General features: G+C 41.7%; 1 protein-coding gene across 2 annotated transcripts in view; it reads left to right on the top strand.

Annotated features, from left to right (window-relative positions):
* cadm1b (cell adhesion molecule 1b) overlaps positions 1-12,297 on the top strand; it is a 139,905-nt gene that overhangs the window by 120,521 nt on the left and 7,087 nt on the right. Inside the window, exon 9 of one of the 2 annotated variants that reach the window (XM_070969942.1) lies at positions 5,280-5,330. The exons of the other annotated variant lie outside the window; for it this stretch is intronic. Coding sequence (XP_070826043.1) covers positions 5,280-5,330 — 51 coding nt within the window. The remainder of the gene's footprint in view (positions 1-5,279; positions 5,331-12,297) is intronic. 2 annotated transcript variants of the gene reach the window in all.

The raw sequence follows: 12,297 nt of genomic DNA, 5'->3' as shown, positions 1-12,297 counted from the left end.
TTTTAGGCGTGCACGTGCATGCATGATGACAATACTTTGGATGCCAATAGTGATCCAGTACGCAACTTAAGCTGTGATGTGGAAGCGTGAAGCCTCCGGTGCACATACTGTCTGAGGATGGACAGTGAAGTAGGAGACAGGAACATTTTTATAATCACAGAATAGGGATTCTTTTTAATGAGTGAGAGTAGATAGAATTTAAAAGAATGTAATTCTTTAACCATGTCTGGAGGGGATCTTTAGGATATGAAGAATTACTGCATCTCAGCATTATCCTTATAATTTATACCCTAAAACATTTTTCCTGATGGGCATCTGAATGTAAAAAAGATAACGTGGGAAGACATATTTCATTCGTTTTTATTCTAATTATTACAATAAGTCTTGCATGTTATCCAATCTGTGGGGCTTTATCTGGCAAATACCTGGTTCTTCTCATTTCACTGTGCCATGCCCGTAAAGTCAATTTCTTTAATGAATACACACTTTCGATCACTTTTAGAGCCCACTGAATAACCAAAACTGGCACACTTTTTTTTTTTTGCTGTTGCCAGATGTGAGGAGCCATACTGGTCAGAGAAAGTTATTTGAATTTAACAGTCTGATTTGTTAGCACACCTTAGAAACATCACCCCACTGGAAAGAGACAGAACAGCTCCGTCAACAGCACATCATTACATCAGATTCATCACAAATTGATGTAGATTGTTAGATTTGACCACTGAAACCAAGGTTCATGCTTGAAGCTAACATGTGCCCAAAGCTGCTGTTGAACACGGGCTCATTGTGGATTTTGTGAGAGAGCCAATTGCAGGTTTCAGAATGGTGATATTGTTTTGATTATCTGCTTGTTTAGGTCGAGTTGACAGCCATGAATTGTGTGTCAAAAAACAGCAAGGCAACATATTTGTTGCTGACCGGCTGGCAAATGTTCATGACAGTTACTGAAAATGTGCATTTGTGAGAATAAATGCATTTGTAATGGTTTTAACGTCAACGCCATTTCACCAATTGTGGGGCTAGCAGTGAATAGGATTTTAATGGAGGGACGAGGTCTGAGGCTGAGGCGTCAGAAAACCTGTCAGAGGCAGGAGAAATTAAAGGAGGGGAACAGGGAGTGCAGAGCTAATGCAGCTTTTCCGCTGGATTTGTACACCTGCAAACTTTGAAAACTTTTGAAATCCCTGCCTCCATAATGGTGTATTGGATGTTGGTGTTTTGAATTTGCAGGAAGAATAACTTTGGGGGGGTTAGGAATGTCTGATAAACTGGGCTTCAAACACAGTAGGACCTCACTAATCCAAATCTCTCAGGCACTCGGAGAAGCACTGCTATTCCAGCTCTTCGTTGCAGAAATATATTCAATTGTATGAAAAAAAAAATCTCCCAGCACGCAGTTAATGAAACATACAGATTTTCACATCATCTTATGTTTGATGTTCAGCGGCTCTGTTGATGGGTTGATGTTCTCAGAAATGCATTTTATTGCACCAACTGACACGTGTGACTTTGTCACTGTGACATAGGTTCCCTGTGACTCTCATAACTCTGCAGTGCCATGGTTATTCATCATCGTGCTCTGCCAGGCAGATGATGACATCTGCTCGTTCCCAATGGGCCCATAATGATCACTCCCAAACAAAAGGACAGCATATGCCGGCAAATAGCTCACTCAAGGCAGACTTATTCAAGCTATCGCGACTTAATTCTTAATTGTTGTGTAAAGATTCCTTTGAAAACTAGATTTGCTGTGCTTTCTCTAAGAAAGTGCTTTTTAATGAACAAGTTGGGAAAAGCGTGCTTGGTATACCGAAACACGGATCTTTTTATAATATTCTAATGAAAAGAAAATTCACTGAATCACCTGCAGGCATATCAGAACCTGTGATCAATGTCTGCGACTACTGCCGTTAAATTCATGTATCATTTCATGCTGCACCCATTAACACTTGCATGAATGAACCAAAAGCAAATGTCCTCTGGTTCAGAAAAAAACTACTGTCCCTTCTACCTACAGTATATTTGCAATCAATTTTTGTGCCTTTGGCCATGATGTCTTCAATTAGTAACTTCCTATCCACATATTTTACCAATTTCCATTAAACACCGCTCCTGTGGTGTACCAGCGTTGGAAGCTCTAAGACTTCAGCTGGTTATAATGACACACAGGAGATTGGAAAAAGGTGCTCATAACCACGTATAATTATGTCTCCGACTCCCACTCCTCTTTTCTGGAGGATTTAATGCCAGACAAAATCATGTTGTGGTCCATGTGAGGGTTTGTTGTCCCAGACTAATCATGCTTGCTGCAGTGGCTTAATTAGTGTGTGTTTCCGCAACATAGATGGGTCTTAGTATGATAACCTTGTGCTATTTTTGTGTGGCTTTCCGGCAGCAACACACAACCTCAAACCAATGCACTACTTGTGTCCTGCCCACTAACTTCAATCTCATATTTCTCTCCAAAATTAGCCTTTTCTTCTCTTATCTGGCCTTTTTACTGTTTTGTTTTGTAATTTATGAGCTCTTGCTCCAGTTAAAACCATCACACATCTGTCAAAAAATGCTTTTGCTTCACCGACTGCATGCAACAAATAGCTTTATTTTAATGAGTTGTTTTTTGTCCTAATAAATATTTGCTGGGGAGCATTATTGATAGAGCCAAGCTGGATTGTCCATCAATTCTTCTTTCATCCTCCTGCCACCCTCTACCGGCGCTAGTCCTTCGGGGTCTTCCTATTTCAAAAAGACTAATGACCTTTCACTGTGCGACAGCCCGGACAGGTGTGAGGCCGATGTAAATCCACGTCAAATCAAGTCCTATTGTGGCGCTTGTATTGTATGTGGCCGGTTGAAAAGGCTGAGAAAGAGGCTTTGTCAGGCTCTTCTCCACGCGGGTGTGTCTGTAGCAGGCTGTGAATTGTGCCCCCTGGCTGGTGTGCGGTGTGGGAGAGAGTCGGCCAGAGAGAGGCCTTTCTCTCTCAGAGGTTACCTGGTGCTATAACTCACACATACTGCCTGCTGGCAGGAGAACAGTGCTGCCTTTTACCGCCACGGTTTAGCCCACAGTTGACTTCTTGACCTATAAATCTTCCATGGGCAAGAAGTCAAAGATTCCCAAGCCAATGGGAATTTGGGGTTTATAAGGGTTTTGACATAACATGAGCAGACAGGACTCATGAGTCTCGCTGTTCTTATGAAAGGCTGTTGTGAAACTGTCCTTGTGAATCACACTTATTTTATAAAAATGTGCAACATAGCGAGGAGCAACTTTTAACACATCAGCTGGTAGATTCTTTTTTCGAAATATAAGCTATAATAACCTCTTTTACAGACATTACCCCATGTTTTTACAACAACACCTGGACAAAAAACTTCACGTAAAAGTAACTTTTAAGCAAGAGGAAAGAAATAGCCCCCCCTCACACAAAAAGAAGAAACAAAAATCTCTTCCCTGCTGTCGTGTTGGCAGGCAGGTTTAAGCAGGCATAGATAAACAATTTCTCCTACACTGTTTCACTTTATGGTTAAATTTTCTCATATCAAATTCCTCACTGGTACAAATGCTCCCTGAAAATATGGCCTCTCCAAAATACACTCATATTTCAGCCCTCATAATGCTGAGCCCGGAGTCATCCAGCCTGGAAATTGCCCATGGAGAATTCTTGTTCGCCTGGATATTATATGTGCCACATCCTATCCCGGCCTTTGTGAAGACCCTCTTCCCTGAATGGCCAATTTCCCCCTTCCAGACACTGACATTTCAGCTATCAGACTGCCTTCGGTCACAGGGAAAGAAATCTAGCCCACCCCCCTCTTCAAATACTGTCAGAGGAGAATCTTTTCCTGATACCCTGATACCCCCCTACCACCAGCAACACCACCTTCACCATACACTCTATCCCCGGCGGCAACATTATGCTGTCCTTGATGTTTTATCATTAGTTGGGGAGTGTGTGGTCCCCCACTGCTGTCTTTTGATGGAGTGCAGACAGTAAAGGCATGGAGACAGCCAGCCAATTTCCCCTGCTGCGACTCTCCCACAGCAAGGGGTCGTGCTATCTTTCCCCTGCACCAGAGCCAGGCATATATTCCCCTGATGAGGAAGCTTTCAGCCCTCCTTAGCACCATTGCATACCTGAATTGCCCTCTATTTTGTCTTTCTGATTATTTTGTTTGGGGGTTAGTGACAGGCCTAATCAGTACAGTGTGGGGCGGAGGATGCTGCTCTGGGCTCTGCTGTGCTGCAGCGGGAGACCACCAGAGTGGTTTAATTTGCAGTTTGACTTAATTATTGAGACTGTGGAAAATAGCAATACCTTTCCATGATTGCCAGACATTATTATTCACAGTTAATTAGAAAATGTATAAAAAAATAATATAATAATGCAGACCCCGCACAGTGAAATATGAGAGTCATTTTCTCAGTTTTTCAGCCACGTTGGGGGTGTGGCTCCAGGGATGGTCTGTCCAGACTGAGGTATCTTAACAACTGTTGGATGGATGGCCGTGTCAGTATGCACAGACATTAATGGTTCTCAGAAGATATAAGCTAATGACTTTGTTGATCATTTGGCTTTTCCTCTAGCGCCACCTAGAGGTTGACATTTTTGGTTTTTAGTGAAATATCTCATCAATTATTGGATGGATGGCAGATACCCATGGTTCCAGCAATTTTGACTCCTTGACTTCACTCATAGAACAGGTCAAAAGATGATGAATCCTGAAGACTTTGGTGATCCCCTGATTTCCTGCAGCACCACCTAGAGGTTAACATTTCTGGTATTTGAGATCTCGTCAACTAATTGATAAAATTTGTCACACGCATTCATGTCCTCCTCGTGATGAGCCGTAATCGCTTGGTGATCCTTTAACTTTCCCTCTAGCGCCACCGTCAGGTAAAAATAAAATTAGAATTTGTCCAATACTTTATGACAAACTAAATTCCCATTAGCTAATTAGTGCTAATTAGCAAAAGTTAGCATACTAACATGCTATGTTAACATGTTGACAATGGTTGGCACTATACCTGCTAAACATCAGCATGTCAGCACTGTCACTGAGATCCTGTTAGCATGCTGATGCTAGCATTCCGCTCAAAGCACGGCTGTGCTAGCATGGACTCTTAAAAATGAACTCACCACAGAAGCTAAAACATGTGCATGTTATGATTTTTACAGCACAGCTTATCATCTTCAATGACTTTTATCTATTTCTTTACTCTTGTCTTCCTTTATTTCTTATACATGTTCTTTATTTTTTTTATTCTTTTCATCTAGATGCTCCCACTACTAGCCCCACACCCACCACCAACCCAGTCAGCACGCAAGGTACTGTATGCCCCCACTACTGTCCCTCTCAGCAATCATGTGTGTGTGTCTGTGTGTGAGAGAGAGCCTGCATGCACGTGTGATCAGGTGATCGGGGAGAGAAATAACGAGGGCTTGTACCTAAGGCTAAGAGAGACCGTGGATGGCCAGTTTTAATCAGATAGTGCTGCTGATAGGTGACATTGAGGACAGGCAGTGCCGGGCTGTCAGAGACACCTGTCATAGTCCTTTCCAGTCACATGTTAGATCTGAGAAAACGTAGACACTCTGCTTTGCTGTTCTGCTATCTTATCAGCATCTGCAGCTATATCTCAACCGGCCCATCCATCATATTATAATGCCCTTTACATCTCCCCTACAAATGCCAGTCACATTTCGTCTTTGCGAGGCTGAAAAACATCAATAACTATTTTCTCAAAGACATATGAAATGAATGAAAGGCAGTTCGTTTGCGGTGTTTATAGCAGAGCAACCTTTTGCCATCTTCTGTACACAGTCTTTTGGACTTTGATTTAGCTCCATTGCAAAAATTTATTTCAATATTAACCTTTTTTTAAAAAAAAATCGCTATTATTTCAAAAGCACTGCTAAAGCTAGACAGATGGCGAGGCAACCTTGGGAGTTGACATTTGGATATGCCAGAATGTGACATTTCAATACAAAAACTATCCTTAAAGAATAGATCGGTTTATCAATAGTTGGTTTAGAGATACGGCAATTTTGGCCCTTTTGTCATGACAATTCTGCAATTTATACCGTCATAGAAATGAGGAGTGGCAGTATACACATGCTACGTTTGAAACCCAGTGTGAGCCGGCATCAAAGGCTCCAGCATTCTAATGTGGCTGCTTTCAGATATCGTTCATTTATACATTTATTTGATTTAACAATTGTTTTTTTCAGTAGTTTGATTGTGCATTATGCATGTAGTTATTTAGTGAAAAAATTCCCATAAATGAGGTCTCCTGGGTTTTTATTTTAAATCTCTGTTTACTATGACAGAGCTCTTCTCCGTTGCATGTTTTAAATTACTTCCTCATGTTTGAAACTTCTGCTTCAAACCTGCTTTTATCTCTTTCACTGAAGTTATCAGCAGCATGCCAGCGATCACTCTGCATGGATGCAGCCACTCTTTAGCTCCCTCACTCTGCCACAGTCAAAACAGGAAGTTGCCTTTGCAGAAGTGTGCATTACTCTGCATTTTTCCCCCCGAGCTCTTCTCCTTCCACCGATGCAGCCGTCTCCATGTTTTCTGCTGAAACATTCCAGTAATTTCCAAAAGACAGGCTTGAAAGAGGATTTACCGTGATTTATGCAGTACATGCTGGGAGGATGTAATTGAGCTTTCTTGCAGTTCACTACTCTTCTAAATACCCTGTCACAGGGGCAATGGTAAGCTGGCTTGCGGTAGATTGCTTTGCACTACCTTAATCAGCATAACAGCACAGTATAGCACTTTCCTCTCACCAATAAGGAAGTATACAGCATGATTTCTTATTCGTTCGTTATAAGTGTGACTTGGCACGGCCACTCACAGCACCAGCTGTGATTTTCTGTTGTAATCATGGGCCACTGAGCCAAGACTGTATATGATCCTGATTTTAAAGGGCCAATCACTAAATTTTTTGATACATAAATTTCAGTTATCATCACACACAGATTGAGTTTGAGGTCTTCATTTCTTTAAAAAATTTCACACATTACAAATCATGAATAATCAGGTAGCAGACATCCAGTCTTCTCATGTGATGCAATTTACTGACATCATACATGATTGTGATTGTCAGGATCAGTTGCTTAGTTTATTTATGTATTTATTTATCTTTGCTTGTTTGGACCTTTTTTCCATTATTGTGAAATGTTTAATTGGACATTTTAATGGGGCGATTAGCGACTGCTATGGCAGAGGCTAATGGAAATCCACTGGAATAAACAATAGATTTAGTTGTTGTCTAGTGTGTTTCGAATTTCCCTTTTTTATGCCTGGATCAAACACTGTGACTTTTAAATGTCATTTTTTCTGCTATATTTTGAGCACTCCATCCAGATCTAACTGCTTTACAATGTACTTAGGACTGAGATGAACTGACTGAATGACGAAGCTTTCAAGTTGCTGTCATTAACTGATCCACGTAAGCAGCAGGTGCTACGTGGTCACGCTATTTTCCCATCCCAAACATGCAAGGGGGTTTCTGAACCATGGTAACCCATTCCCCCCTGGTTTTGTGGTTAGTAGTAGATGGATTTAATTTCCAAAATGCTACGGTTTCACTTGCTAGATTTTCTTTTCTCTGTTTATTTTTCCCCCGTCTTGTTGTAGCCATGCAAACCAAAGCCTCAGCTCAAAGCCTAAATATGGTTTTGTGCAGTGGGGGAGCAAATGCCACGTTAAAGCACAGCGTCTCACAGTTGTTTGTCTTCTATGCTGTTTCATGTTCAAAAAGTTTCACAAGAGTTCATATTGTCAGGTCTTTCAGTGTCTTAAAAGATGCAGAGAGAGCGAGTTTGTGTGTGCGTAGACCTCATGGGAAAGATAAGTCACCCTTTCAGAGGAACACTCCTTTCATGTGTTTGAAAGTTTTCAGACCTTGTTTTTCTCTGTGTGTTTTTATTGCATATTTACACTAAAACAAAAAGCTTTTAGTTGACATCCTGTATCAAGAAAAAGTTGACAAACACGTGTGACCTTCTTTCGCACTGATCCAAATACATGATTTAGACATATCACACTAAAAGCTTGTCTTGACCAGACAAACGGCCGCATAGGTCGTCTTTGCAAGTAGGTTATGGCTTTTACTGTTAGGTGGCGACCTTCAGTGGGCGTAGTAATCATGACAGGAGCAAAGGAGGAAGTTGAATGAGCAAGAACATCTGCATATGGAGGAGGGAGGGGTGGATGTGCGTTTGATTGTTGATTTACTTTAACCCAAATCATCACCTTTTCCTAAATCTAACCCACTAGTTGTGTTGCCTAAACTGAAGCAAACTGCATTTCATGTTAACCACATGATGAAGGCCTGGTACGCCTGTCGCTGGTACTGTCCACTGGTCATAGATGTCATTTTGGGGGTCGTCGGCAATCCACTTGTTCAGTGGTTAAGGTATGAAGCAGAATATTGCCTTCAAGATGGAAAGTAGATCACAGAAAAAAAGAAAAAAAACAGCACTCCACAATTTCTTTGTCAGTGGTTGTACTTCTTTTGGGGAGAGGGTAGAATTTACCCAGAATCCCCAGCTCTGAAGGAATAAAGGGAGTCTGTGGCGGTAATGCTCCAGCTCGTCAGATGCTCAGAGATGATCCAAGGCAGGGACATCAGATCCTGGCTAAGCCTTCAGTAACCCCCCATCTCCCCCCGGCTTGTCGAGAGGAGCCAGAGGAAAGACATGGAACAAGGAATTATGTTGTAGAGTTGATTAAAAAGGCCCTATGTTTCTGAAGATCTGCAGTCCAGGGTAAATTGTTGTTTAGCATGCTACGGTTGGACCTGTGCTGAACGGTGTAAAGGAATCTAAAAAGTCAGGAGCTAAACATTAAAGAGGCTTTAGGGTGTGATGAGTTAAAGGGAGTTTTCTGAGGTCAACAGCCCTCTGCATTATGGATGGCACAAGCGGTAAATTAACTGCCAGTACGAGCTTTGCAAGCAAACATTACACTACACATGAACCTGAATGTGGTCTCTACACTGCACCCTTTGGACTTGATAATAACCATAATATATTTTTTATGGCTTGCTTTGCTGAGCCGTCAGGGATTTGCAAATCCTCATGACTTTAACATGTGGTGCACACAGTACATACATGACTTCAGGGTTATTCCCTCGTCTTTGTTCTAACAATCTCATGTATTTTTTTTTTTTTTTTTCAAGTGAGTAAATCATGAGATTTCTCGCCAGATGGTATTTTAGGAATCCATTTCTGGCAGGTTTTCATACTTGTTTTGTTTGCTGTTTCCTCCCTCGGCACTGGTACATGTTAGGTGTTGGCAGGTTTCCACTGCTGTTGAGTCTTGGGATTCAAGCCTTAACACCACGCTCACTGTTGACTTCAACAAAGACTGTTATGAGTGGATTTAGTATTCAACATAATTAGCCATTAAACATTTACCAGCGTTGTTTTAACTCTCACATGTATCATTCCTCTTTGAAGTATTTCATTGGAAAAATTAAAGAATCATTTAGAAATGGTAATTAGTTTTTTTCTCTCATTTGTTTACTCTGATTCCCAGTTGAAACTGTTTTTTTTTTTTTTTTTTTTGACCTGCAGGTTTTTTTTTTTTTCTCTCCTTTAAACAGTTATTAAAGAAAGAAAATATTGTAATGGTCCATTTTAATTGGTCTCCAGGGAATAGGTTAGTAATGCCAGCCCACCCTGAAGTTAAAAGAGTGTTTCACTGCAGTAATATTGTTTTTTTCATGGAGCAGTTGTAAATGATTATGAGAGCTCCACTTAGCACATTAGGGTTTGGAGATTGAATGTTGTGTGCCAATGAACTCACACTGTGTCCTCATTTTCGGCTGATGAGGTGTACTTTTGTGGCGCTCTACTCCGGGCTACTCTAGGAGGTGAATAGTGATTTTTATTATTTTCTCAACCTTTTCCTTTGCCTTGATCTCCACTTGCGGGGGAGAACGCGTTGAAGAGGAAGATGGGTGCAACCGGCTTTTGTGCGGAGAATTTTGCCAATCTCAAAAGACACAATATACTGCCATCGAGGAGTTCAAGTTCACTGTTAACAATTTCCAGTCATTTGCCAGTATATTAGTTGTGGCCAGGCCTTCACTTGTATTTCAGCACCTCCGTTAAATGTCACAGCTGTATTTGTACATCTTCAAATCATTGTTGAGGTTATTACAAAGGACTCTGGGAATCTATTTAGCTGCCAAGCAGTGGCATTGGAATTCAAGTGAGGCCTATATTGTGCTCTGTTGATGGTCTGCTACAACAGCAGCACGAAAAATGATTTGGTGGAGATTGCCCATGTGTGTTCCTCTCATTACGTGCATTTCCTTCTCGAATGGCAGCAAATACAAAAGACTCGGAAGTTCGCAGTTCATTGCTGCGAAACGACTAGCGACGGTCCTTAAGTTGATTCTGCAGCAATTGTCCTGCCACTGTCCAGGAACGGGTTACTGTGAGAGTCTATTCAGAGGAGGTGAAGGCTTTTCTGCTTTCAATGCAAGAGAGTCATTGTTTCAATTATATCCATGTAATTACATCTATGAATTGTGTTTGCGAACGTGTCTGGGGTTGGGGGGGTGTTAGCGCATGTGTGATATGCCTCCTTATGTGAGCAGAAAACTATTAAAAGAAAAGAAAGATGGTAAAACTAAAATTCTCCTCCATGTAATCAGCCTGGTGACAAACTTGTAGCTCTGATCTCCACGCTGACAGATGCTCTGTTGCTGACCAGGGCGGCAATTAGTCATTCCAGCACAGAGACGGAAAGGTGTGACTGTAAAGCATGTGGTACTGTGGAGTTCAGCGGAGCAGATTTCGACGCCGCGCAGACACAGGCATCAGTTGCAAATCCTCTTTATTCCCCCATAAATCCCCACGGCTGTGCACATCCTGTCAGGACGCCGGTGTGGGCATGTCAGCACTCCTCGATCGAGCCGCGAGCAGAGCTGAGCGGGCAGTATGGACACCAGCCACATTACAGACATAATCAAACTCTACTTATTTCAAGTGTGAGGGCACAAAGGCTGCTGTAATAACACTGTCTGTCGTTTTTCTATTCTAAGCACCTTGTAGTATTATGAATGCATGTATATTGCACATGGCTGTCCTGAGGGGATCACGCTCCTGATCCTGGTTGTGTTAGAGTACTGAATGACAAACTAATCTACACAGGAAGAGGGAGGAAAGATCGCACTGACAATACGACGTCTTATAAAGAAAATCTGTTCTGGTTGAGGTCAGCGATCAGGCTCAGATACAGATGAACTCTTCTGGAGCTTAAACCCTCTTTTTCACTCCGTTACCCAAATACAGTAGGTGGACAAAATAACAAGAACACCACAACAAGGCTGAATTTTCTGCTGTTGTGGCTGTGAATGTTTCCATTTTTTTGTCCAGCTTATGAGCTTGTGGGACTCACATGTGGCAGATTTAGGGGCAGCTGTAGCTCAGTTACAGTTACAGACAACTTTATTAATCTCACCAGGGGCAACCTAGTTAGTACTAACTAACATTACTGTCCAATAATTTCAGGGTTGCTGTCCAGGAAGTGGTCCCAGCATGTTTGAATGAGTGAATGAGAATCCATTCCTACAGTACGATATAAATGCAGCCCGTTAAAAAAAAATATATTGATTTATGACAAAATTTTCTTATCACAAGCTCCTTTATTGGGTTTCTCCAAAGCTTTTGCCACATCTGGCCTTCACCAGTGAATGGAGTTTGCTCTGTTGTCATGGAGACGGGGTAGTTGTTATCGTGTGTCATGACCTGGGTGTAGAATTGCCGTCATGTGATAAATAAAAAATTGTCATACTGAAGCATTAGAGAGGTCGAGATGTCCTGACTTTTACTTCCAAATATGGGCGATATCAGCCAATAGCATCTCTTTGTTAGACCCTCCCTGCCTGGTAAAGACCCCCCCCCCCCCATCTTTCACTCTCTGTATAACCAGTTAGCAACACAGGCTTCCTGTTAAAAATGTCTAAAGCTGAGATAACACTAATGATATCGTCAGGAGTTATTTTACTTGCTTCAGCATCACAATACACGAAACAACAGCTCATGACGAGTGACCTTAACTGTATGTTTAGATCGTCTTACAACACGCTTTAGACCTCTGTATGGCATCACATTATGTAACATATCTCATAATCTGCTTAAAATGTAAGGCAGGCTGCAGCAGCACCACAGAATGAATGAAAATGAGCACAACAGTAATGCTGATTAAATTTGAGATCGTGTTTTCATAGCCCTCCCCTGTAATAAACACAGAAGTGACAAACAGAAA

The sequence above is a fragment of the Chaetodon trifascialis genome, chromosome 9 (genome assembly GCF_039877785.1).
Source record: "Chaetodon trifascialis isolate fChaTrf1 chromosome 9, fChaTrf1.hap1, whole genome shotgun sequence".
Taxonomy (NCBI): Eukaryota; Metazoa; Chordata; class Actinopteri; order Chaetodontiformes; family Chaetodontidae; genus Chaetodon; species Chaetodon trifascialis.
The sequence above is the reverse complement of the archived record's forward strand: the minus strand, read 5'-3'. Positions and strand labels throughout refer to the sequence as shown.